Genomic DNA, 23843 nt, shown 5'->3' on the forward strand with positions numbered 1-23843 from the left:
GGTTGCGTTTTATAGGTGACCCTTGCGCAAGGGTGAGCTCATTTCTAAACAGGAAATGAGCACCTTTCCTCTCATACCTGCCCAATAATGAAAACAAAACCTGTCCAAACCCCTGTAACTGGTCCACTCATAAGGTTTCACCTTCACCCTGAGCTGGGGTTAAGATCGCCCGCCATCTTTCCTCCCATTCATAATAAGACCTTTGTCTATATAGAGTGCAATTAGCAGTCGGCATACCACAGGTATATACGGCTGTTGACAAGTGCACTTTTTTTTTGGAATTAAAAGATCTAGATAACTAGACGCTCAGAGGTCAGTGAATGACGAGTTGTAACGGTGGCCACTGCCTATATAGTCTCCCCACGGAGGGAGAAAGCCGGGATCATCAAAGTAGTATAATTGATGACCAGCAGGACACTGGAGCTCTTCAAGCATCCTGGATCCATTAGGATCAATGACGTCACCAAACTCAGGCCCCTCCATGTTGTGACCCAGTGACAGATGACAGCGTTGATTAAAATGGGCAGGCTTCCTGTTCATGTTTATTTGCACCCTTCCACGTGAGCACACACACACACACACACACACACACACACACACACACACACACACACACACACACACACACACAATCTGGCTTATTTGTAACCAAGTACAGCATCAAATTGTGCTAGACTACCCATATATGGTTGCACGGCCCAAATACATCCCAGCTGCATTGCCGAAAGAAACACTGAGGAAATCAATGGAAACCATATGTAATATGTGCACCCACTTACAGCGACTGAATGACGCATACAGACAAAAGTGTGGAGACAAACTGCAAGCAGCCATTGGAGACAATTCACACTAACCCTCTCCTATACAAGCTTTTATCCTTGTAAAAAATCTCAAGTCACACCATCTTCCCATATAAATCAGCATAATTTTAGAGGTCTGGGACCACTGACAGCTCCAGGGCAATTCCACCATAACACAATTACACTAGGACTCAGATTGATTTTTAAAAGTTTAACACACAAAATCTCCACACAATGACTACTTTTTATTTATTTACTGTGTAAATTGTTCAAACATTTACTAGGGGAAAAAAATGCAGATGCAGTTTGATCATTTTATTCTGTTACAAAATGTTGTATCTGCACAGTTCTTCCTGTAAATGTGTTTTTATGAAATTCGAAATTGTTAAGTAGTCCTTGTTAAGTAGTCCTTGTTCATAGAGTTCTATGGTTTGTTAAACTTAGAAATCAAATGTTTTTTGTTTGGTATTACATTTTAAAGTGAAAAATATGAGTCGCAGTGTAATTCCGATACAGTGGAATTGCCCTCCAATAAAACCACGATGGGATGAGGGTACTCATGACTGGCCACTGGTTAACCCAAAAGGCAAAGAGAAAGACCAATTGACATGCAATGCAAAGCAGCACAAACATATAGTTACTAAACTGGCCACAGTTGGTGAACCACACACTGAGGCAGCGCTGCCACACAGAGCTGCTAGTACAATCCAGCAGTGGTCTATGGGAGTGTGACTATAAAAAAAGGGACCAAACAGGGTTGGGATGGAAAGAAAAGGAGACCATGTTTACTAGCAGTAGCAGGCTGCAGCTGATTGTCATGTGGACTCTGTCTGTCTATCAGCCAGCTGTGCATTTATGATAAGATCATTGTTGTTTTGCGGGGTCACATGCTGCTCATTTGAGTAGTGAGGGGGGGGGACATACAAATGCACGTGGCAGGTGCCATGGGCTTGGTTGAGGTTTTTAGCGTGTCGAAAATGTAGTCTAAGTACAAACTGAGGCCAAACGAAGATGTTCTTTCGTACCTGGCAAAACATTTGTTGGTTGTTTTGGAGGCTGTAACAGCCATAAAAATACAAATAAAATGCAGGTTTAAGTTGTTTGCAATATCTGACCGATACCTTTATTCAAGGCAAAATATATATAAAATATATATAGAAAAATCTAAAAAATGTGCTTGTTTTTTTATTCATCAAATCCGCCAAATGAGAACGCCTGAGCCAGTCTTTCATTTCTAGTGATGGGACTACCTTGCTTAGCAACAAAGCCCCTCATTGTTGCGGGGGACTCACTCGTCACCGGTTTCACTGTGGTGATCCAAGTGGTAATTCAACACAATTCAAAAGGCACCAGCAACACAAGGCAGGCAATTGCAGTTCCATTAGTACGACACACTAAGAGCCCTGGGTTCGACTCCCAGAGAGTTTGAACATGGGAGATGAATAATGAATTAAGTGGATGGGGGGGGGGGGGGGGTACTCCGTTGCATCTAAAATGGTTCTCAGAGACCCAGGGAAAGCGAGACAAAGGGCAAAAAAAAGATATCCTAAAATGCCATTACTGTTAGCCTTAATAGCTGAAGAAATTCCAACTTTACAGTTCAACGTGGGGGAAAAAAAGCATGAAGGGGAAAAGTTGTATACCATTCGACAGTCACCAATATTGATGATAGCATGTGGCCATGACAAGCAGCAAATCAGTCAATCATCGGTTCTGATGCTATATGCAATAGCAGGCGACAGAGGAATACCTAGGATAGGATAAGTAATCCTTCTCACCCCCCCCTTTAAGATTTAGATGCACTATTGTAAAGTGACTGTTCTACTGGATGTCATAAGGTGAATGCACCAATTTATAAGTCGCTCTGGATAAGAGCGTCTGCTAAATGACTTAAATGTAAATGTAATGTAAATGAAATGTTTACGTGAAGGTGTTTTGTCCTCAAGGAAAAGTTCTGAGAAGCCATGTGAAAAGAATGCGGCCTATCAGTGGTCATGTCAAGGGCTCCTATTCAGCAAATAAGAACTAGCCACAAGTCTTCTATTAAAGATAGTGCCAATATTGGCACTCACCAAGCAGGTTTCCATCCAACCTTTTTATGCGAGTGAAGTACATGTCGGATAAATGTCACGACAGGCCTGACGGAAACACCAAACTTGTCTGGAAACTTTCCAAATGTCAACAAAACAAAACACTAGATGAGGTGGAACATTGTGTCTGTCAAATGTATTATGAGAGTGGCAGCAGAAACGCCTTTATGAGCAAATTTAACTATATTAAAATCAACATATGGAAGTAAACTTGGAGTGATGCATGATATGTTGCGTGGTCCTTCCACGAGGTCTTGGGAAAGCACAGTCGATTAGGCTACAGAGGAAATAAAGTTATGACCTTTACAAGGGGGTGAAAGTGCACAGTGATGAGCTTCATGCTCCTTTCCAATAAATACAGAGTCTTATTCTGGTGACGTGAAGATCAATGCTTGGCTGCAGTTTGACAAATTAAAATGATCTTACTCTTTCGTACATACAATCATATAGTAGGCTATCCCTGCACTGTATTAGCAAGCTGTTGGATAGAGCACATGTTCCAAGAACACAGTGGGCACAATTGCTAAATAAACACAAATGTTTTCAGTAGAGTTGAAAATGCCATAGAAACATTAAATTTTTAAAATGTTTTATTTTATTTTATATAATTATAAATTATTTATGTGCACTACGTCATCACGCACAGCCTTTAATCTGCAAGTCAGTTCGATGGAAATAATTGTCAATGCGAATTTTAGAATATTCACATGAAAAGCTGTCGCCAGTTGGATGGAAACCTAGATATAGAAATACCAGTTGTCAGTACGGAAGTATTTAGTCCATAAAAAGGAGTGAATACATTGCTCCATCTGTGACTGTGTAGCAGTGGCATCTCGTCATTCCCAGAGTAGGCCTACTCCAAGAAGGGATAGTAAATAGTCATTTCTGACATTCACACTGACACTAATAGATATGACCGTGGGCCAGAGAGAAACCATACGCATACACGAACATTTCGCACAAGCACTTACAAGTGACTGCCAAATGGCGTGTATACATTACACAAGCTGCAGGCCCACAACACAGTCAAGAACTGAATAAAGGCCTCCCTCTCCATTCACAGGCCAGACCAGAAGCCTGCTCCTTCTCCTGTTTCTGACTCTGCATACAATCTTGAGCACAACTAGTGCAGAGGGAGAGAATAAACAAGTCCACGTGGAGTTGTTCCTAGCCAGGCCACTGCACAGAGCCTCCCTTGTGCAAGCTAGTTAAAAAGGGGACGCCGTCATGAGGTTAACTGCGACAAACGATGCAAAAAAGTCTTACCTCAGACCTTGTTTACTTGCAAAGAAATTAACTAGGCTACAGGTAGCCTGACTACAAAACAACATTCAACTATTAATCCCACTAGACACTCCTGTAAAAGAAGGGTTGATACAGTGGTTGGTGATACAAAGACTGTATCCATTTTGTTTTATCAACAAACAAAAAAAATGCATGCTTAGACTGGTAAGACCGGACTGTATAATGAACTAATAACAATGGAATGTACCAGAACAAAAACGATGGGGGTTAATGGGGTGCAGTTTTAATATTTGGACAGGGACACGGGATCCAACACAACATTGGGCTTGTTATGGTTACAGTAGAAGTCAGACATAACTCAGGCCTATTCAATTTGAAGGGTGCACCCCCCCCCCAAATTTTTTTGCAGTAAACCTGTGGTGACAGATGGACTTTTCACAAGTCACCACAAACACGCCAGTGTGAGTGACAGACCAACCTCTGCCATTGCAGGCGGAGGCTCCCAGCGTTGATGCTCAGTCGTGATAGAGCTCCAAGCACATGGGACCAGAAACTACAACTGATATCCGGTTATCAATAATGAAAAGACATCAGATGGCTTATCTGGAAACATGTGATCTAGGCTAGATCTAAGAAAGAAGTGACATTGCACACAGGAAATGGCAACTGAGGTGAAATCTTCATCGGAACACAACTTCCGCTTTTGAACAACAGAATGGGCGTAAGTGTGAGAGATTCAAGGTGAGCATTGAGGGCAAAGCCTAGCTGTGGATTGCATGCTCACTACATTGTCACTTCCAGCTCAATCAGTTCAATTAGACCTAGCCTGATCTCCAGGCCTCCTGCTCTGAAAAGGGCCACAAGAGACAACCTGTTGACAGCAAGCCCTGCCCACAGGACTGGCATCGCCATGGAGACCAAGGACATGAGTGCTAGGAGACGGGGGCTTTTGTGATGCCTGACCTGGTGAGAAACATCTGCCATGCAAAGCCCTTTAAATTCAGCCCCAAATGACCAATTGTGTTTTCACTGCATCCAATAGAAAATGTCCCTAACAAGGAAGTAACATTAGCTGGAGATCCTTCAAAGCAGTACAACAGAAGTGTAATAACAAGGGAACAATGTTCCTCTTTTCAACATTAGTTGTGCTTCTCCAGTCAACTCAACAAGTTTGTGCTCTGGCGAGATTATGTAATTTCAGCAGACTGCTCATGTCAAAATGTAAGACTATCCAATCATTCAGAATAGGATTCATGTTTAAAGACTACTTATCATACATTTAAATAAAAAAAAGAGTGGGGTGTCACATCACATTTCCCCAGCACCGGGGCTTCCTATTTGATTTAGTGGAAACCACTAAAAAGGGTTTGGTTGACTGGGCTAAGCCAGTGAAAAGCACAACCATGTCTATAGGGAGGAACACCGGTCTCTTAATAATTCCCTATTAATATGGCCACTTGTTATTGAGGCCCTGCCTACCCAACACTCCACAGAGAAAGAGAGAGCGGGTCAAGACTTCACAATATGCTTGCTAGCTGCCAGAGAAGAAGGGATTGGTCAGCGTGTAATGACATGAGCCAATAGGAACACAGTAAAATAACGCCACTAGGCATCACCTTCCAAAGAATGTAGGAGAACAAAAGCTACATGCGGACATGTGTTTGTCATTGTCCTGTAACAGATAGCAATGGAATAGGCAGCAAAACACTGTAGTGTACCCAACTTGAAGTCCTTGTTTTTTGGAAACACACAAGAGGTAGTAATGGGAGCAATAAGGGCATTGCATCAAAAGGCATTACACTTTGATAAAATGTTAGCTTATACAAAAGGCTTATCGTGAGCTGTTCACACTTTTTTACGGAGTCTCACATGTTCAAATTGCATTAAAAATCGAATTAGGCTTTACAGGCAGACATGTCTGCTCCCCATCACTAAAGGCCAAGAAGGCACACAGTACTACCGACTCATACTAGAGTTGGAAGTTAGCTGGCCTGTTCGTCGACTTTGTGCCCTCACTGTAGTGGCAGTGCGAAGACATCAATATTTCAGTACAATCAGCTTGGCTGCCCGGCGCAGAATAAATCTGTCCTGTCAGGGTTTCCCCTCTGGTTGGTCAATATAAACGGGTCTCATGCGGCTTCTGCTACTGCCGGGTGACGGGTTCAGGGCCCAATGAGAACACAGTAAAATGCTGCCCCTTTTTATTTGATTTGAATGGAATTCACAACTGCCGTTGGTTTCGTTAGAGTTTGTGTGTGGAACGGAGCCAGGGTGCCCAGCAATGGCCAGGTAACTTTAGCAGGCGATCACTCAAGTCCACTTTTATCAGCACTAACAATGGCTATTTGGTTGACTCATTGATTTAGGTGCAAGTCCACAGGCACAGGTCGATTAGCTACAATGGAATTTCCATTTGCCGTTTTCCATCATTAGTTCGCTCTACTGATAAAAGGAAGAAAAAAAAATACACTTCTCAAAAAAATAAAGGGAACACTTAAACAACACAATGTAACTCCAAGTCAATCACACTTCTGTGAAATCAAACTGTCCACTTAGGAAGCAACACTGATTGACAATAAATTTCACATGCTGTTGTGCAAATGGAATAGACAACAGGTGGAAATTATAGGCAATTAGCAAAGACACCCACAACAAAAGGAGTGGTTCTGCAGGTGGTGACCACAGACCACTTCTCAGTTCCTATGCTTCCTGGCTGATGATTTGGTCACTTTTGAATGCTGGCGGTGCTTTCACTCTAGTGGTAGCATGAGACGGAGTCTACAACCCACACAAGTGGCTCAGGTAGTGCAGCTCATCCAGGATGGCACATCAATGCGAGCTGTGACAAGAAGGTTTGCTGTGTCTGTCAACGTAGTGTCCAGAGCATGGAGGCGCTACCAGGAGACAGGCAAGTACATCAGGAGACGTGGAGGAGGCCGTAGGAGGGCAACAACCCAGCAGCAGGACCGCTACCTCCGCCTTTGTGCAAGGAGGAGCACTGCCAGAGCCCTGCAAAATTACCTCCAGCAGGCCACAAATGTGCATGTGTCTGCTCAAACGGTCAGAAACAGACTCCATGAGGGTGGTATGAGGGCCCGACGTCCACAGGTGGGGGTTGTGCTTACAGCCCTCCATGTGCTCGCCAGAGGTAGCCTGACTGCCATTAAGTACCGAGATGAGATTCTACAGACCCCTTGTGAGACCATATGCTGGTGCGGTTGGCCCTGGGTTCCTCCTAATGCAAGTCAATGCTAGACCTCATGTGTCTGGAGTGTGTCAGCAGTTCCTGCAAGAGGAAGGCATTGATGCTATGGACTGGCCCACCCGTTCCCCAGATCTGAATCCAATTGAGCACATCTGGGACATCATGTCTCGCTCCATCCACCAACACCACGTTGCACCACAGACTGTCCAGGAGTTGGCGGATGCTTTAGTCCAGGTCTGGGAGGAGATCCCTCAGGAGACCATCCGACACCTCATCAGGAGCATGCCCAGGAGTTGTAGGGAGGTCATACAGGCACGTGGAGGCCACACACACTACTGAGCCTCATTTTGACTTGTTTTAAGGACATTACATCAAAGTTGGATCAGCCTGTAGTGTGGTTTTCCACTTTAAATTTTGAGTGTGACTCCAAATCCAGACATCCATGGGTTGATAAATTTGATTTCCATTGATAATTTGTGTGTGATTTTGTTGTCAGCACATTCAACTATGTAAGTATTTTCTAAGAATATTTGATTCATTCAGACCTAGGGTGTTATTTTAGTGTTCCCATTATTTTATTTGAGCAGTACACACACACACACACACACACACACACACACACACACACACACACACAAACACCAATACCATGTTAGTTGAGATCTTGAAGCAACTACAATGAACAGACTGCATTTGAATGCTTCCTCTGTGGCATAGAGCAACAAAATAATCTATCGTTGAAGATGAGGGTTCTTTTATTCTCTTTCAGTCCTCATTTTGACTAATCTTCCAGGGCTCCTTAAAACATTCAAATACAATCAGATAACACACTGTTACAGACAGACAAATACATATTGCATATGTGGGCAACTGCCAGCTACAGCAAATGCCCTCATGTTTTGAACCATGTGTATCAGTTAACGCCACGAGCACAAGTCATTCTAAGGTGATGAAATAACATTTAATAGTACCCGACTAGTTCTAAAATGCATTCAATAGGGATTCTCTGCCAACTACATGACCTTGGACCAATAGGACACTACTTTTCATGAAAACCTTGGATGTCTGGACAGCGTGTCACCCTCTTGATTGCCATCGATAGCTAAGAGCAGGTTTTTGGATTTACTTTATGCTATTTTACTACATGACAGTGAATGCTAAGCTTCAGCATTCCATGCATGCATGCAGAAAAAAAACTGACATCTATATTTATTGTCATAGCAAAACAAGTACATTTTTACCAGTGTCCAGTTACTGACAGCTGCCAGTGTACAGCTGCTCATGTACAAAGGCCAAAAATGGCACATGTTCAACTGATGCATCCAGGACAAAAATGGTGACATCTAAAACAAAATGTGCCGACCAAGGCCCTGTTCGGAACAGGGAAAAAAAGTCTTCCTTGCTTTCTTGAAGTAAACAGATTAGTAAAGAGTTGGCTGGGCGAAAGCAGTACAGATCAATCCTTAATCTACTTTAAGTAAGGAAAGAAGAATCACAAAATCACCTTCATTTCACCATATACATTTGCATGTACAGGAATTTGACTGAAACGTTGCCGCCACGAAAACAGGACAGACAGAAAACCGGATAAGTGGACAAAATATACATTGTATTTCAGACCTCTTGACTTTTCCCACATTTTGTTACGCTACAGCCTTATTCTAAAATGTATTACAATTGTTCCCCCAATCTACACACAATACCCCATCATTACAAAGCAAAAAAATGGCTTATAAATCTTTGCTAATTTATAGAAGAAAAAAATGGAAATAGTACATTTCCATAAGTATTCAGACCCTTTACACCCAGTACTTTGCTGAAGCACCGTTTGCAGCGATTACATCAGTGTTCTTGGGTACGACTCTACAAGCTTGGCACACATGTATTTGGAGGATTTCTCCCATTCTTCTCTGCAGATCTTCTCAAGCTCTGTCAGGTTGGATGGGGAGCGTCGCTGCACAGCCATTTTCAGGTCTCTCCAGAGCGGTTTGAGCAAGTTCAAGTCCAGGCTCTGGTTGGGACACTGAAGGACATTGAGACTTGTCCCAAAGCCACTCCTGCGTTGTCTTGGCTGTGTGCTTAAGGTCGTTGTCCCGTTGAAAGGTGAACCGTCGCCCCAGTCTGAGGTCCTGAGCAGGTTTTCATCAAGGATCTCTGTACTTTGCTCCTTTCATCTTTCCCTCGATCCTGACTAGACTCCCAGTCCCTGCAGCTGAAAAACATCCCCACAGCATGATGCTGCCACCACAATGCATCACCATAGGGATGGTGCCAGGTTTCCTCCAGACATGACGCTTGGCATTCAGGCCAAAGAGTTTCATCTTGGTTTTATCAGACCAGATAATCTCCAAGCGTGCTGTCAAGTGCCATATAGAGGAGTGGCTTCCAGCTGGCCATTAGCATAAAAGGCTTAATTGGTGGAGTGCTGCAGAGATGGTTGTCCCATCTACAAAGACAAACTCTAGAGCTCTGTCAGAGTGACCATTGGGTTCTTGGTCACCTCCCAGACCAAGGCCCTTCGCCCACGATTGCTCAGTTTGGCCAGGTAGCCAGCTACCAGAAGAGTCTTGGTGGTTCCAAACTTCTATTTAAGAATGATTGAGGCCACTGTGTTCTTTGATACCTTCAATGCTGTAGAAGTATTTTGGTACCCTTCCCCAAATCTGTGCTTCGACACAATCCGGTCTCGGAATTCCAATGACAATTCCTTCGATCTGATGGCTTGGTTTTTGCCCTGACATGCATTTTTCAACGGTGAAATCTTACAGTTGAAGTCAGAAGTTTACATACACCTTAGCCAAGTACATTTAAACTCAGTTTTTCACAATTCCTGACATTTAATCAGAGTAAAAATGCACTGTCTATGGTCAGTTAAGATCACCACTTCATTTTAAGAATGTGAAATATCAATAATAGTAGTGTGATTTATTTCAGCTTTTATTTCTTTCATCACATTCCCAGTGGATCAGAAGTTTACATACATTCAATTAGTATTTGGTAGCATTGCCTTTAAATTGTTGAACTTGGATCAAACGTTTTGGGTAGCCTTCCACAAGCTTCCCACGATAAGTTGGGTGAATTTTGGCCCATTCCTCCTGACAAAGCTCCTTGCTCGCACATGCTTTTTCAGTTCTGCCCACAAATTTCTATAGGATCATGGTCAGGGCTTTGTGACAGACACTCCAATACCTTGTCTTTGTTGTCATTAAGCCATTTTGCCACAACTTTATGAAGTACGCTTGGGGTCATTGTCCATTTGGAAGACCCATTTGCGACCAAGCTTCAACTTCCTGACTGATGTCTTGAGATTTTGCTTCAAAATATCCACATAATTTCCCCTCCTCATGATGACATCTATTTTGTGAAGTGCACCAGTCCCTCCTGCAGCAAAGCACCCCACAACATGATACCTCCACCCCCATGCTTCACGGTTTGGATGGTGTTCTTCAGTATTCAAGCCGCCCACCTTTTCCTCCAAACACAACGATGGTCATTAGAGGTCGACTGATTATGATTTTTCAACACCGATACAGATTAATATGACCAATTTAGTTTGTTTTTTTGTAATAATGACAATTACAACAATACTGAATGAACACTTATTTTAACTTAATATAATACATCAATAAAATCAATTTAGCCTCAAATAAATAATGAAACATGCTCAATTTGGTTTAAATAATGCAAAAACAAAAGTGTTGGAGAAAAAGTAAAAGTGTAATATGTGCTATGTAAGAAAGCTAACGTTTAAGTTCCTTGCTCAGAACATGAGAACATATGAAAGCTGGTGGTTCCTTTTAACACGAGTCTTCAATATTCCCGGGTAAGAAGTTTTAGGTTGTAGTTATTGTAGACTTATAAAGTCTATTTCCCTCTATACCATTAACCCTTGACTGTTGGATGTTCTTATAGGCACTTTAGTATTGCCAGTGTAACAGTATAGCTTCCGTCCCTCTCCTCGCTCCTCCCTGGGCTCGAACCAGCAACACAACAGCCACCATCGAAGCAGCGTTACCCATGCAAGGGGAACAACTACTAGAAGGCTCAGAGAGAGTGACGTTTGAAACGCTATTAGCGTGCGCTAACTGGCTAGCCATTTCACTTCGGTTACACCAGCCTCATCTCGGGAGTTGATAGGCTTGAAGTCATAAACAGCGCAATGCTTGACGCACAACGAAGAGCTGCTGGCAAAACGCACTAAAGTGCTGTTTGAATGAATGTTTACACGCCTGCTTCTGCCTACCACCGCCCAGTCAGATACTTAGATACTTGTATGCTCAGTCAGATTATATGCAACGCAGGACACTAGATAATATCTAGTAATATCAAACCATGTGTAGTTAACTAGTGATTATGATGATTGTTTTTTTATAAGATACATTTAATGCTACCTAGCAACTTACCTTGGCTTACTGCAGTCGCGTAATAATATAATAATAATAAATGCCATTTAGCAGACGCTTTTATCCAAAGCGACTTACAGTCATGTGTGCATACATTCTACTGGGTGGTCCCGGGAGTACCCTGGCGTTACAAGTGCTCTAAACTGAGCTACAGAAGGACCACAGGCAGTCTCCTTGTGGAGTGCAACGAGAGAGAGGCAGGTCGTTATCGTGTTGGACTAGTTAACTGTAAGGTTGAAAGATTGGATCCACCAAGCTGACAAGATCGTTCTGCCCCTGAACAAGGCAGTCAACCCATTTTCACTTTGTCGTTATGGGTTATTGTGTGTAGATTGATGCGAGGGGGGGGTGGGGGTGTATTTAAATCAATTTTAGGATGAGGCTGTAACGTAACAAAATGTGGAAAAAGGGAAGAGGTCTGAATACTTTCCAAATGCACGCAGAATTTACACATTCCACATACAGTATGTACACAAGGCTAAAAACTAGACTGCACTATAAACATGAGCTACACGGTCCAAAAATATAAAACGCAACAACTAAAGATTTTACTGAGTTACCGTTCATATAAGGAAATCAGTCAATTGAAATAAATTAGGCCCTAATCTATGGATTTTAAGACTGGGAATACAGATATGCGTGTTGGTCCAAGATACTTCAGGGAGGGAAAAAAGTAGGGGCATGGATAAGAAAACCAGTCAGTATCTGGTGTGACCACCATTTGCCTAATACAGTGAGACATCTCCTTCGCATAGAGTTGATCAGCCTGTTGATTGTGGCCTGTGGAATGTTGTCCCACTCCTCAACGGCTGTGTGAAGTTGCTGGATATTGGCAGAAACTGTCGTACACGTCGATGCATCCCAAACATGCTCAATGGGTGAAATGTCTGATCATGGAAGAATTTCAGGTTCCAGGAATTGTGTACAGATACTTGCGACATGGGGCATTATGTCGAAACATGAGGTGATGGCGGTGGATGAATGGCACAACAATGGGCCTCGGGATCTCGTCACGCATCTCTGTCAGTTCAAATTGCCATTGATAAAAGGCAGCTGTGCTTGTTGGTCGTAGCTAATGCTTCCCCATAACATACCCCACCACGGGGCGCTCTGTTCACAACAAATCGATCGCCTACACAACGGCATACACTCTCTGCCATCTGCCCGTTACAGTTGAAACCCGGGATTAATCTATGAAAAGCACAATTCTCCAGCGTGCCAATGGCCATCAAAAGTGAGCATTTGCCCCCAGAAGTCAGTCACAATGCCAAACTGCAGTCAGGTCAAGACAATGAGCACACAGATGAGCTTCCCTGAGACGGTTTCTGACAGTTTGTGCAGAAATTATTTGGATGTGCAAACCCAGTTTCATCAGCTGTCCGGGTGGCTGGTCTCAGACGATCCCACAACTGAAGAAGCCGGATGGGGAGGTCCTGGGCTGGCGTGGTTACACGTGGTCTGCGGTTGTGAGAACGGTTGGATGTACTGCCAAATTCTCTAAAATGATGTTGAGGCGGCTTATGGTAGAGAAATTAACATCACATTTTCTGGCAACAGCTCTGGTGGACATTCCTGCAGTCAGCATGCCAATTGCACACTCCCTCAAATTTGTGGCATTGTGTTGCGACAAAACTGCACACATGCCACACTTTGCAAAGATAATGCAGCCTTGACAAGGAAAAATGCTCACTAGCAGGGATGTAAAGAAAATAGTGCTTTTTGTGCATATGGAAAATTTCTGGGAACTTTTATTTCCACTCATGAAACATGGGACAAACACTTTACATTTTGAGTTGTATTTTTGTTCAGTTTACATGATAACTAATGCATGCCTTTAATATGTATTCAAACAGGGCCTGTCTGGATCTCAAAATGTCTATGGCAATGTGTTGTGCTGCTGAGATATATGCTGGGATAAGGAGATGACCACAGATCTATAGTAGGAAACTGAAGTGGCGATTGTAACAACACTAGAAAATAATCTGTCTTGACTATGAATTAACAGTTATTCCTTGTGTAGCCTATATTAGGCCACAAGAGCATGGCACACAAATGCCCTCAAGGACATACAGTATGTCAGTTAACATGTAGAGTGTCTGCAACTCTCCTCACCTGGTTGTCTAGGGTTTCATTGAAAATAAAAACCAGCAGACACTAGGACCTCCATGGAATTAGTTTGACAGCCCTGATGTAGAGGGTTGTCGCTTTAAGAGTTCATCACGCCAAATATATTATCCCACATGCCTTATCAATATCATAACCATGTTCTCTACATACAAGCTGTAAGGCATGTGCTTATAAAAGCCATATGGGAACGGTCTCCATACTTACTGGCAGCTCGATTGGACATCACTAGAATACTACAACAACACTAGAATACTACAACAACACTAGAATACTACAACAACAACAAAACTACAAAAAATGTAGGTATTGAGAAGACATTGGTGAAAAGTGGAAATTTATGTCTGGAGATATGGAGCCTAGACAAAGGCTAATGGATAAAGGAAGGGGTCATGCTGCCAGTTGTCCTCCCATGTGTCAGTCAGGAACACCCCCGCCTGCTTACCAGTCTCCAAGACATAATGGCCCATGGAATGTCAACATGGCACACGGCCTTCAGTTGTTTTTCTTTCATCCGCCAATAAGTTTTACAGAACGATATGAAGAGCACAGGACTGGCATGCCAGGGAAATATGTCAATGCTTAGAAGTAATGCTCTGGAATTGAGAGCCACGTTTGGGTTATTATTGGGGGCAAGTTTTAAATAAAGGATTTACAAAGATTTGCTGACCAAATATAAGGGCTGACATTGTGGACAATGGCCAGTGTGCTTGGGATTGATTTGTCATGGTCAAGCGTAAAAGATTACATTTAAGTCATTTAGCAGACGATTACATCAGTACTTAGATAAACCCATAAACTACTAGACACAGAAATTGTATTACTTAGCTGTAACGATTTTATTTTACCTTTAACCAGGCAAGTCAGTTAAGAACAAATTATTATTTTCAATGACGGCCTAGGAACAGTGGGTTAGCTGCCTGTTCAGGGGCAGAACGACAGATTGTACCTTGTCAGCTCGGGGGTTTGAACTTGCAACCTTCCGGTTACTAGTCCAACGCTCTAACCACTAGGCAACCCTGCCGCCCCCTAACATTATCAGGTAAATTAATTTAAAAATTAGGACAGGATGAACTATTTGACTACTGAGTCAGAAAACGTCTCATATTACAAAGCAGGAAGTCCGGGTGTCTACAGACCACATCAATAGCCAAGTAAAATGTATCCAAGCAAATACACTTCAACCTATCCTGTGAATACAACTGCATAACTAACGCCAGTATAATACTTAAATAATAGCTCTACCAGAATGACTGATTATAAGTAGGCCTAGTTAGATACAGTGTAACCGATAGCTGAGCTGCGAAATAAATGTTTTTTCATCCTAGAGGGAGTCTCACGTGCGCACAATTGTTGGACATATTCTGGAAATATTAGCTACTCTAATATATTACTCAGTTGGGAACTATCAAAATACACCGAAATATCGATGGCTATGTAAACAAATGTGTTTTTGCTAAGTAAAACATAATTTTGTCAATTCCTGATTCCAATTTCCTACTTTGTGACAAAAGCTTTCATTCTTGTGACCCGAAACCATGCATTCTATGCGCTACGTAAAACTGACAAATAATGTGTGACGACATCATTCAAGTACAATGAATACGTGGTGGAGCCTATCCACATGCGTTTCAATTGAAGAATGCGCACAGTTCCTCTGTTCCACACCGACATCCCACCAATGTTGCTAATGACAGGCATGTAGCTAGCCATCCTTTTTACCAAGTACAATAAACGAGCATGAGACTGTAAAATGATCCACTGACCACAACGTGGTCTAAATACAGAAACTAAATCTAACCAATTGACGCCCCACAAGCTTGGAACGTTGATGCAGCAGTGGCGCCCCATGTGTGCTCTGTCCTAGCACGCGCTAGCATCCGTGTCAAAGCCATGAGTTTGCTTACTTTGTCTAGCTCGTCATGCAGCTCCGAAAGGGTGGGTCTTATCAGCTTGTCCCCCAGAGGCGCAGCAGTTTGCCGGTAGAAGTCGATGTTCGGCACGGCATCGATGGTGTTGTGACCAAAAGTCCTTAGGTAATAGGTGTTTGTATGGGTGTCGTAATGGTAGTGATGTTGGCCTCCTGTCGAAGAATGTAGGCTGCCCTCACTCATCACGGTGTCTCCATTCTGGAAACCTTCAGCGGGCACTGCTTCTGGTGGGCTTGCTCCACTCGGATCTACAAAGTTCACCACACGGAACCGACCCTTTGCCTCCTCGCCACCCGCCGCTGGCTCCGAACCTTCGGGTGGGGGAGCGTCTTTATCGCCAGATGCGAGCGTTTTATCAGCGGCACCGGCTGCTTCGGCCACCAGGTCCACCTGGAACCGACTCGAGCTGGGTGTCGGGCCGGCGGGCTTCAAACCCGTATCCACGGCCAGACCCTCATTTTCTGGCGCGGGGTTCTCTCCCTGGGTGGGAGGCAAGGAGGATGGCGCCGACATTGCAAATATTACCGGTAAATGAAGGACCTTTTAAGGGGAAAAAATCCTAGCTAAATGTCCGGCACAACTCGTGTGCAATAGCAAAACTACACTGCTTCTAAACCCCGGTTCTTTCCGACATATAAGTAGTCAGCTCACACTCCTGGTACCGCCCAAGTGGTGGAAGACCGTCTGGATAGTTGGTCCCAGAGAAACGCGGTGCTTTCGAATTCAGAAAAAGCCGAATGCCACTTCTGCCACTCTCAAAAAAGGTAGCACAACCACAAAACATGCAGAGCTACAAATGGAGAAGGATGGCTTGCTAGCTGTCTCAGTATACACTCTCAGAGATTAAAAAAGGCATCAACTTTCAGCCCTAGCCAACGCTACTCATCAAGAGATGAAATCTCCGAGTAGCCTCTCGGTCCTCTAGCTTTCCGCACACTTGTACGAAAGCGAATAATATCCGCGATGTGATGTTTTTTTAAGAGTAGGATGCTCTATCGACCTTGCCGCAACTCTTCCGAGATTCCCAAAACAACCCTCGCCTCGCTCATATATACACACTGCAGTAAAGGCAACGCTTTAGGGTGGGTTCCAAACGGAAGGTAGAGCTCGCGAGATTTCAGCACAGCGTGTTTTTTTTGCACTGAGGTATGTTTTTTTATTTTTTACGTAATACAAAGGATGTTCCAGAGTCTGTAGGTGGAGAAAAAAAGTACAATCATTATAATAACATCACCTATAGATATGCAAAAATGTGGGTAACTTTCGTGCAATTGCGAATGGTAAATACTGTATACATCATCCCAAACCACAGAGAAGGAAAATGATAATGAAATTAAAGTTGCCTCACACGTTCTAATCATAGAAAATATATTACACACAGGTCCAGACAAAACCAAGGATTTGGTTTGAGTTTATCGCAATTTAATTCAATAATTTTTGTAATTTAATCAAAGTTACAAGTGAGTTATGTGTCCAAAATATAATGTTTTTGGATTGGTCCACTAGCCCACACATTATGGTCATGTATGGTATGTTAAAACATTTTTTATGGTTTACATTATACCGAACAGCAATTGGTCTCTGTTTGGTGGTTGGCCGGGTCAAATGCACCAGCTGTTGTACTTTTTGTTTATCACATGCTCAATTAGGGCCACCCTAAACTTGTTGTAAATGTTTGGTATTCATTGTTACATTTGTCCAGCAGAAAACGGTCCATTAGGGAGGACCTGCAGGGTTTTTGGTTATTCTTTTCGATTAAGATGTAAACAACTAGGTGAGTGGAGTTCCTTACTAATTGGTTACCTTAAGTTATCAATCAAGTACATGGGTGGATCGAAAACTTGCAAACACTCGGCCCTCTGTGGAATGAGTTTGACACATACATTAAAGACATATCTAATCTGTGTTGTCGTTTATAGTCTAGATTAGATACAGAAGAAACGAAGACATCAGATTGCATGGGTTTGTAGTATTGTTTTGCAGGCTACCTTTCTGGCGCGTAATAAGGACCTTGGATGTCTGTCTGGAGAAGAGCTGTGTCCAGTGCACAATGCTGAGGTTTGTTTACTGTTACATCTACATGCATACCATAGATCACACTCATATCAATGGATTGTCAGCAATGTGACACCACACCCCTAATTCCTGACCCTTCCCACCCAACAACCCTATCTACCCTCTCCAAGTCAACCAATGTCCTTGTTAACAAAAAAGTTGGGGCTTAAAGTTGGGGTGCCAGGGTAGCCTAGTGGTTAGAGCATTGGACTAGTAACCGGAAGGTTGCAAGTTCAAACCCCTGAGCTGACAAGGTACAAATCTGTCATTCTGCCCCTGAACAGGCAGTTAACCCACTGTTCCTAAGCTGTCATTGAAAATAAGAATTTGTTCTTAACTGACTTGCCTAAAATAAAGATAAATATGGGATATTTAAATATTGAAAATGTGGAATATGTTTCCACTGGATATTGGCAATAGAGGGGATTTTAAATGACAATGTATCACCACCAAAAGTACATCTGCACCACATGAAGACATCATTGTGATTGATTATGAATGAATGACAAGTGCATTTAGAACAATACATTATTAATCAGAGCCCTATGATTGTCTGTTGAATTTTTTTCCATTAATCCCATAGCTTTCTTTCCTCACTGCATAAAACACTACTGTCCACTGTCCATCATTTGGTTGCAACTTCTAAGTTTTCCACTTCAATGGTCTGGAGGTCTGCATGTAGTGTGGAAGTTGGAGATCTGGCTGCTTCAGTGTGCACTGCAACATCTTTGCCCAGCAGTGTTCTAAGGCCAGAGGTCAGGTCAGACCCATCAGAAAGGTTCATCTCCTCATTACCTAGCTCCTCTAATCCTAATCCTGTTAATACAATTCTCTACAGCCCAGGAGCTCATTACAGTGAGCCAGTTAGCCAGGTCAGGCAATGACAGCCACTCAGTCTGTCTGCTAGCTAGCTCACTAGCTCAGACACTCACGACCCAGTCAAATAAGTGTGCTGGTCACATAATTGAATTATAAAAAAAGAGCTTTGGAGAGGTTGAGGGTAAGTAAATGTATAAGATCTTTGCCTGTCAAATGGTCCTTATGAAAGGCAGAGAGTTTAGGATGGTGCATACTGGCCAGAGGATGAAATGTGGAAAGTCCATACTGGTTCAGAAGAGGAGGAATGCTTCTTATGCATACGTACACTACCAGCATCAATGCATGTTTGTCCAGAGTGGCAAATGTGGAAGACTCCATTGCATGCACTGGTGGGCAATAGGCATCAGCCCATCTGTTGTGAAATGATTTCATTATTTGCGCAGGTCTTTTCATTTGAAGGTCATCTGTTATTTGAAATGAAATGGTTGCAGTGTATTTGTGAAAGTAAAAGAGCAAAATGGCAGAAATAATGGATAGATGATGGCCTTTAAAACAAAAGTATACAAGGTGATCAGAGTCTGGTTATGGCCAGGAAACTCCCCAGGACCTTGATCAGCTGAATTAGTCTGGTTATGGCCAGGCAACTCCCCAGGACCTTGATCAGCTGAATTAGTCTGGTTATGGCCAGGCAACTCCCCAGGACCTTGATCAGCTGAATTAGATGGCTCCCGAATGGTGCAGCGGTCTAAGGCACTGCATCTCAGTGCTAGAGGTGTCACTACAGTCCCTGGTTCAATCCTGGGCTGTATCACAACTGGCCGTGATCGGGAGTCTCATAGGGCGGCGCACAATTGGCCCAGCATCGTCTGGGTTAGGGGAGGGTTTAGCCAGCCAGCTCTAGGAAGAGTCTTGGTGGTTCCAAACTTCTTCCATTTAAGAATGATGGAGGCCACTGTGTTCTTGGGGACCTTCAATGCTGCAGACATTTTTTGGTACCCTTCCCCAGATCTGTGCCTCGACACAATCCTGTCTTGGAGCTCTACAGACAATTCCTTTGACCTCATGGCTTGGTTTTTGCTCTGACATGCACTGTCAACTGTGGGACCTTAGACTGGTGTGTGCCTTTTCAAATCACTTCCAATCAATTGAATTTACCATAGGTGGACTCCAATCAAGTTGTAGAAACATCTCAAGGATGATCAATGGAAACAGGATGCACCTGAGCTCAATTTTGTGTCTCATAGCAAAGGGACTGAACACTTATGTAAATAAGGTATTTCTGTTATTTCTTTTTTTTTTTTTTTGAATAAATTTGCAAACATTTAAAAAAAAATGTTTTTGCTTTGTCATTATGGGGTATTGTGGGTAGATTGCTGAGTGTCTTTTTATATTTAATCAATTTTAGAATAAGCCTGTAACGTAACAAAATGTGGAAAACAGCAAAGGGGTCTGAATACTTCCTGAAGGCGCTGTAAGTGAAAGTAGGAATTTTGTGTGAATGAATGAAAGAAGTGCTTTTTTCATAAAAGTGAATAATTCAGGGCAATAATCTGATCCCTGGGAGGAGGAGTGGGAAGGTGGATGGAAAAGCATCATTGATTGCCAAGCAACCTTGGATGTTTAAGTGGGTGGGTGATTTAGGGGTGGGGGTGAGAGAAACTTCTAAGTACATTTATTATTACTTTAAAACTCTGTAATATACTAAATATGATCAAACCTTTGTATTTTTGTACCTTTTTTATGTTTATTTTTTTATTTGAGTGGCAGCCCACAAATAAATGCGAAATCAACTGAATATGAAGTTATATGAATTTGTATATTGTTTCTGTAACTCCTGCAATGAAACAAATGACAAAAAAAGTGAATTATTCATCAAATTGAAATGAGTCATTGAAAGAGAAAAATTCCACTCTGGCTTTTAGTCTCTGCCTCTCCCCTTTCTCCCAGTCTTCCCCTCTCTCCCAATCTCTCTCTTTTCTCTCTCTCTTCTGTTTTCCCTCCATTTCTCTCTCTCTCTTCTGTTACGTGACACCCCACACCTCCCTCTTTATCATTCCTCTGTCACTTTCTCTGAAAATCATTTTCACCTCTTGGTCAGGAATTACAGCTTGTCTCTAAAACCACAGGAGACGAAGTTTCATCCCACTTGAATGTCTACACCTCTAACTAGTTTTGCAATCCATTTTGGAGTGTTCACACTTACCTTGGTGAAGACTGTTCGACTTTCCCTAGTAGGTGTAGTCACTTGCAATAACACACTCTATTTTCCAACAATAACATGATATTAAATGTTGGAAATAGTGATTACTACCATACCCTGTAGGTTATAGCAGTATACTCTGTTATTCACAGTGAACATTGAATTCTGAATGTGTACCGGGCCAATTCACTCTTGTGAATTGTACATTTTGCTGTATGATATTGTATTAAGGCATTTCAGAAGTGTGTAGCCTAGTAGTTACACTCCTTTTGAGTGAATTATAGTAAGGCTTCTCTCACAGACAGCCAGTTGTTCTGAGCCTCCACACTAACAGGAAGGCTCCTTTGACAGAGTCACTGAAGAGGAGCGCAGGGGTGTCGTAACCGGTCCCATTTGGAGGATGGATAAGGGGATTGTTCACAAAGCCTCGCCGTTGGGACTTCACAGGTCATCGCTTGTCTCTTCCAGTCTTTTCCCACAATTACCCCCTTTCTTTCTGGAGCCACAGAGAATCACAGAGATTATCTCTCTGTGTCCTCCTGGCTGAAAAATACTAAACAAATTCCCACCTGGGCTGAGGGCTGAAGGCTTCTTGCAGCTGAAAGGGAGGGAATCCACCTGGCAACAAAGCAGGGGTGCCTGGGAGGTTTGGGGTTAGGTGAAACAGGTCTTGTGGAGATTCTAATGGTTTTATAAAGGGTCACTTACACTTTATCTTACGTTTTTAAAGTATAGTCAATACAAGTCCATTTGACAAAAAAATGTACCTAAATGTTATCAGGGTGAACAACTAGTGGTATGCCACATTATTTTTTTTTAAATGTCATAAGGTGAATGCACCAATTTGTAAGTCACTCTGGATAAGAGCGTCTGCTAAATGACTTAAATGTAAATGTAATGTAAATATTTTTTTCAAATCTGACCTAAAACTGTCAGTGACTGAGATCTGTTTTACACCTCTGATTAGGTTGAAATAGACTTTCAGTTTTTGTCTTTTGCTGAGCACAGTCTCCCACATGAGTTCTCACTGATACACTACTCAAATGTCAACCAATTCTGTTCATTATGTCATACGATTATGAACAAAATTGTTATTATGTAAGATGTATCCTTTTAAACTACGAAATGTATTGTAAATGTACACCAGTCCGATTTCAGACTAGGTCATAGCACCATCTCTGCTACTTCTCTGGATATACATTCTGTTCTTAACTGGTTGGATAAGAAGAAACACAGACCTTTTTATTGACCTGTCTAAAGCAATGGTTCCCAAACTTTTTATAGTCCTTCAAACATTCAACCTCCAGCCTTTATTTAACTAGGCAAGTCAGTTAAGAACATATTCTTATTTACAATGAGGGCCTACATCGGCCAAACCCGGACGACGCTGGGCCAATTGTGCGCCGCCCTATGGGACTCCCAATCACGGCCGGTTGTGATACAGCCTGGATTCAGGCGGAAGTTAGAGGGCCTTTTTACTGAAGTTGTTTTGCTTTCATTGTTTTCTGTTTTCATCTATTGTGTAATTGATGTGTATATAGATGTGTATAGTGTCGTTTTGTGTTCATTGTTTTCTGTTTTCATCTATTGTGTAATTGATGTGTATATAGATGTGTATAGTGTCGTTTTGTGTTCATTGTTTTCTGTTTTCATCTATTGTGTAATTGATGTGTATATAGATGTGTATAGTGTCGTTTTGTGTTCATTGTTTTCTGTTTTCATCTATTGTGTAATTGATGTGTATATAGATGTGTATAGTGTCGTTTGGTGTTCATGCACGGCTCATCTGAAAAATAGATCATGGTTTCAGCTTGAATCCCTGCTTAAATAAAGGTTCAATAATAGTATGGCATTTATGAACGGTCGGTCACAAACTCCTTACCCACAGACTTCCATGTTTTATTGATGGTTATTCCAATTTCAATTATTTTCTCATTAAAGTGTTTTTACAGAGCACTCAGTGATGTCACTGGTGTAAATAATCCTTACATATGCAAGTTTCCCGTTCTTCAGTCATCTCTCCAACATCCTTTTTTTCCCCGAACAAGCCATACTATGTTGATTACATTGTTAAGCCTAAATCCAGGAACCATTAGTTTCACATGAGCGCACTTAAGTGCTTTTTAAAGACCAGTGTGATCGGTGAGAAACTTGTGTCATATGAACCATGACATTTAAACACCCAATTCATGACTCTTATATTTGTAGTAGTGATTTAAGGTTACAGAATAACTTGACTCCACTAAGATCCAATAAACATCAATCAGTAATCATAATATGACACCTAATGATGCCTTTCTCAAAGGTCCTAATTCTATTTAATTCAAAACTACTGTATATAAGCAAAATAAACGTTTATAGAAATACTGGTAGCTACTTGTCACAGTTAATGAAGTGTTCTCAGAAGATTTTAAAAATGGCATATTTGTATTCCTTGTATTGTGTTCCATTCATAGTGAACCTCCCTGAAAAAATGTGTGGGAAATTAGCATTGTGGGAAAACAATATAGTTAAACTGAAAGTACCTACTTTGATAGAAGCCTACTTCGATAGAAGGTAATAATGACATTAGTTATACATTGGTAGTTACCCTGGTTTAACGCCTAATAGAACATGTGACCAATATTTGCTGCCCTTACTTCCTGTTACTCACCAAAACCTCTACTATGACATCTATTAGGACAGTCACTGCAAAGTCAAGGGAATGTGTCATATCTGCAGGTCAGCTTCAGTAATGGTTTGACGCCCTTGGAGCCAATTGAGCGACCAAGCGGGCTTGCTTGTCGTACATGGAGGTGAATTTTAGGGAGACAGTCGAGAAGAGAGTTTTAGGGAGAAAGCCGAGAGGAGAGTTTTGGGTAGAGAGCCGAGAGGTGAGTTTTAGGGAGAGAGCCGAGAGGAGAGTTTTGGGTAGAGAGCTGAGAGGTGAGTTTTGAGTATAGAGCTGGGAGCTGGGGGGAGAGTTTTGGGT

The 23843-nt window shown here is 42.3% G+C and overlaps 1 protein-coding gene across 3 annotated transcripts in view; it reads right to left on the reverse strand.

The window, feature by feature from the left end:
• Positions 1-16864, reverse strand: part of slc12a2 (solute carrier family 12 member 2) — a 70591-nt gene extending 53727 nt beyond the window's left edge. For all 3 annotated transcript variants that reach the window (XM_046290488.1, XM_046290486.1, XM_046290487.1), the window contains exon 1: positions 15775-16864. In XM_046290488.1, the coding sequence (XP_046146444.1) occupies positions 15775-16311 (537 nt within the window). In that variant the 5' untranslated portion in view covers positions 16312-16864. The remainder of the gene's footprint in view (positions 1-15774) is intronic.
• Between the last annotated feature and the right edge of the window lie 6979 nt (positions 16865-23843).

The sequence above is a fragment of the Oncorhynchus gorbuscha genome, linkage group LG11 (assembly GCF_021184085.1).
Source record: "Oncorhynchus gorbuscha isolate QuinsamMale2020 ecotype Even-year linkage group LG11, OgorEven_v1.0, whole genome shotgun sequence".
Lineage (NCBI taxonomy): Eukaryota > Metazoa > Chordata > Actinopteri > Salmoniformes > Salmonidae > Oncorhynchus > Oncorhynchus gorbuscha.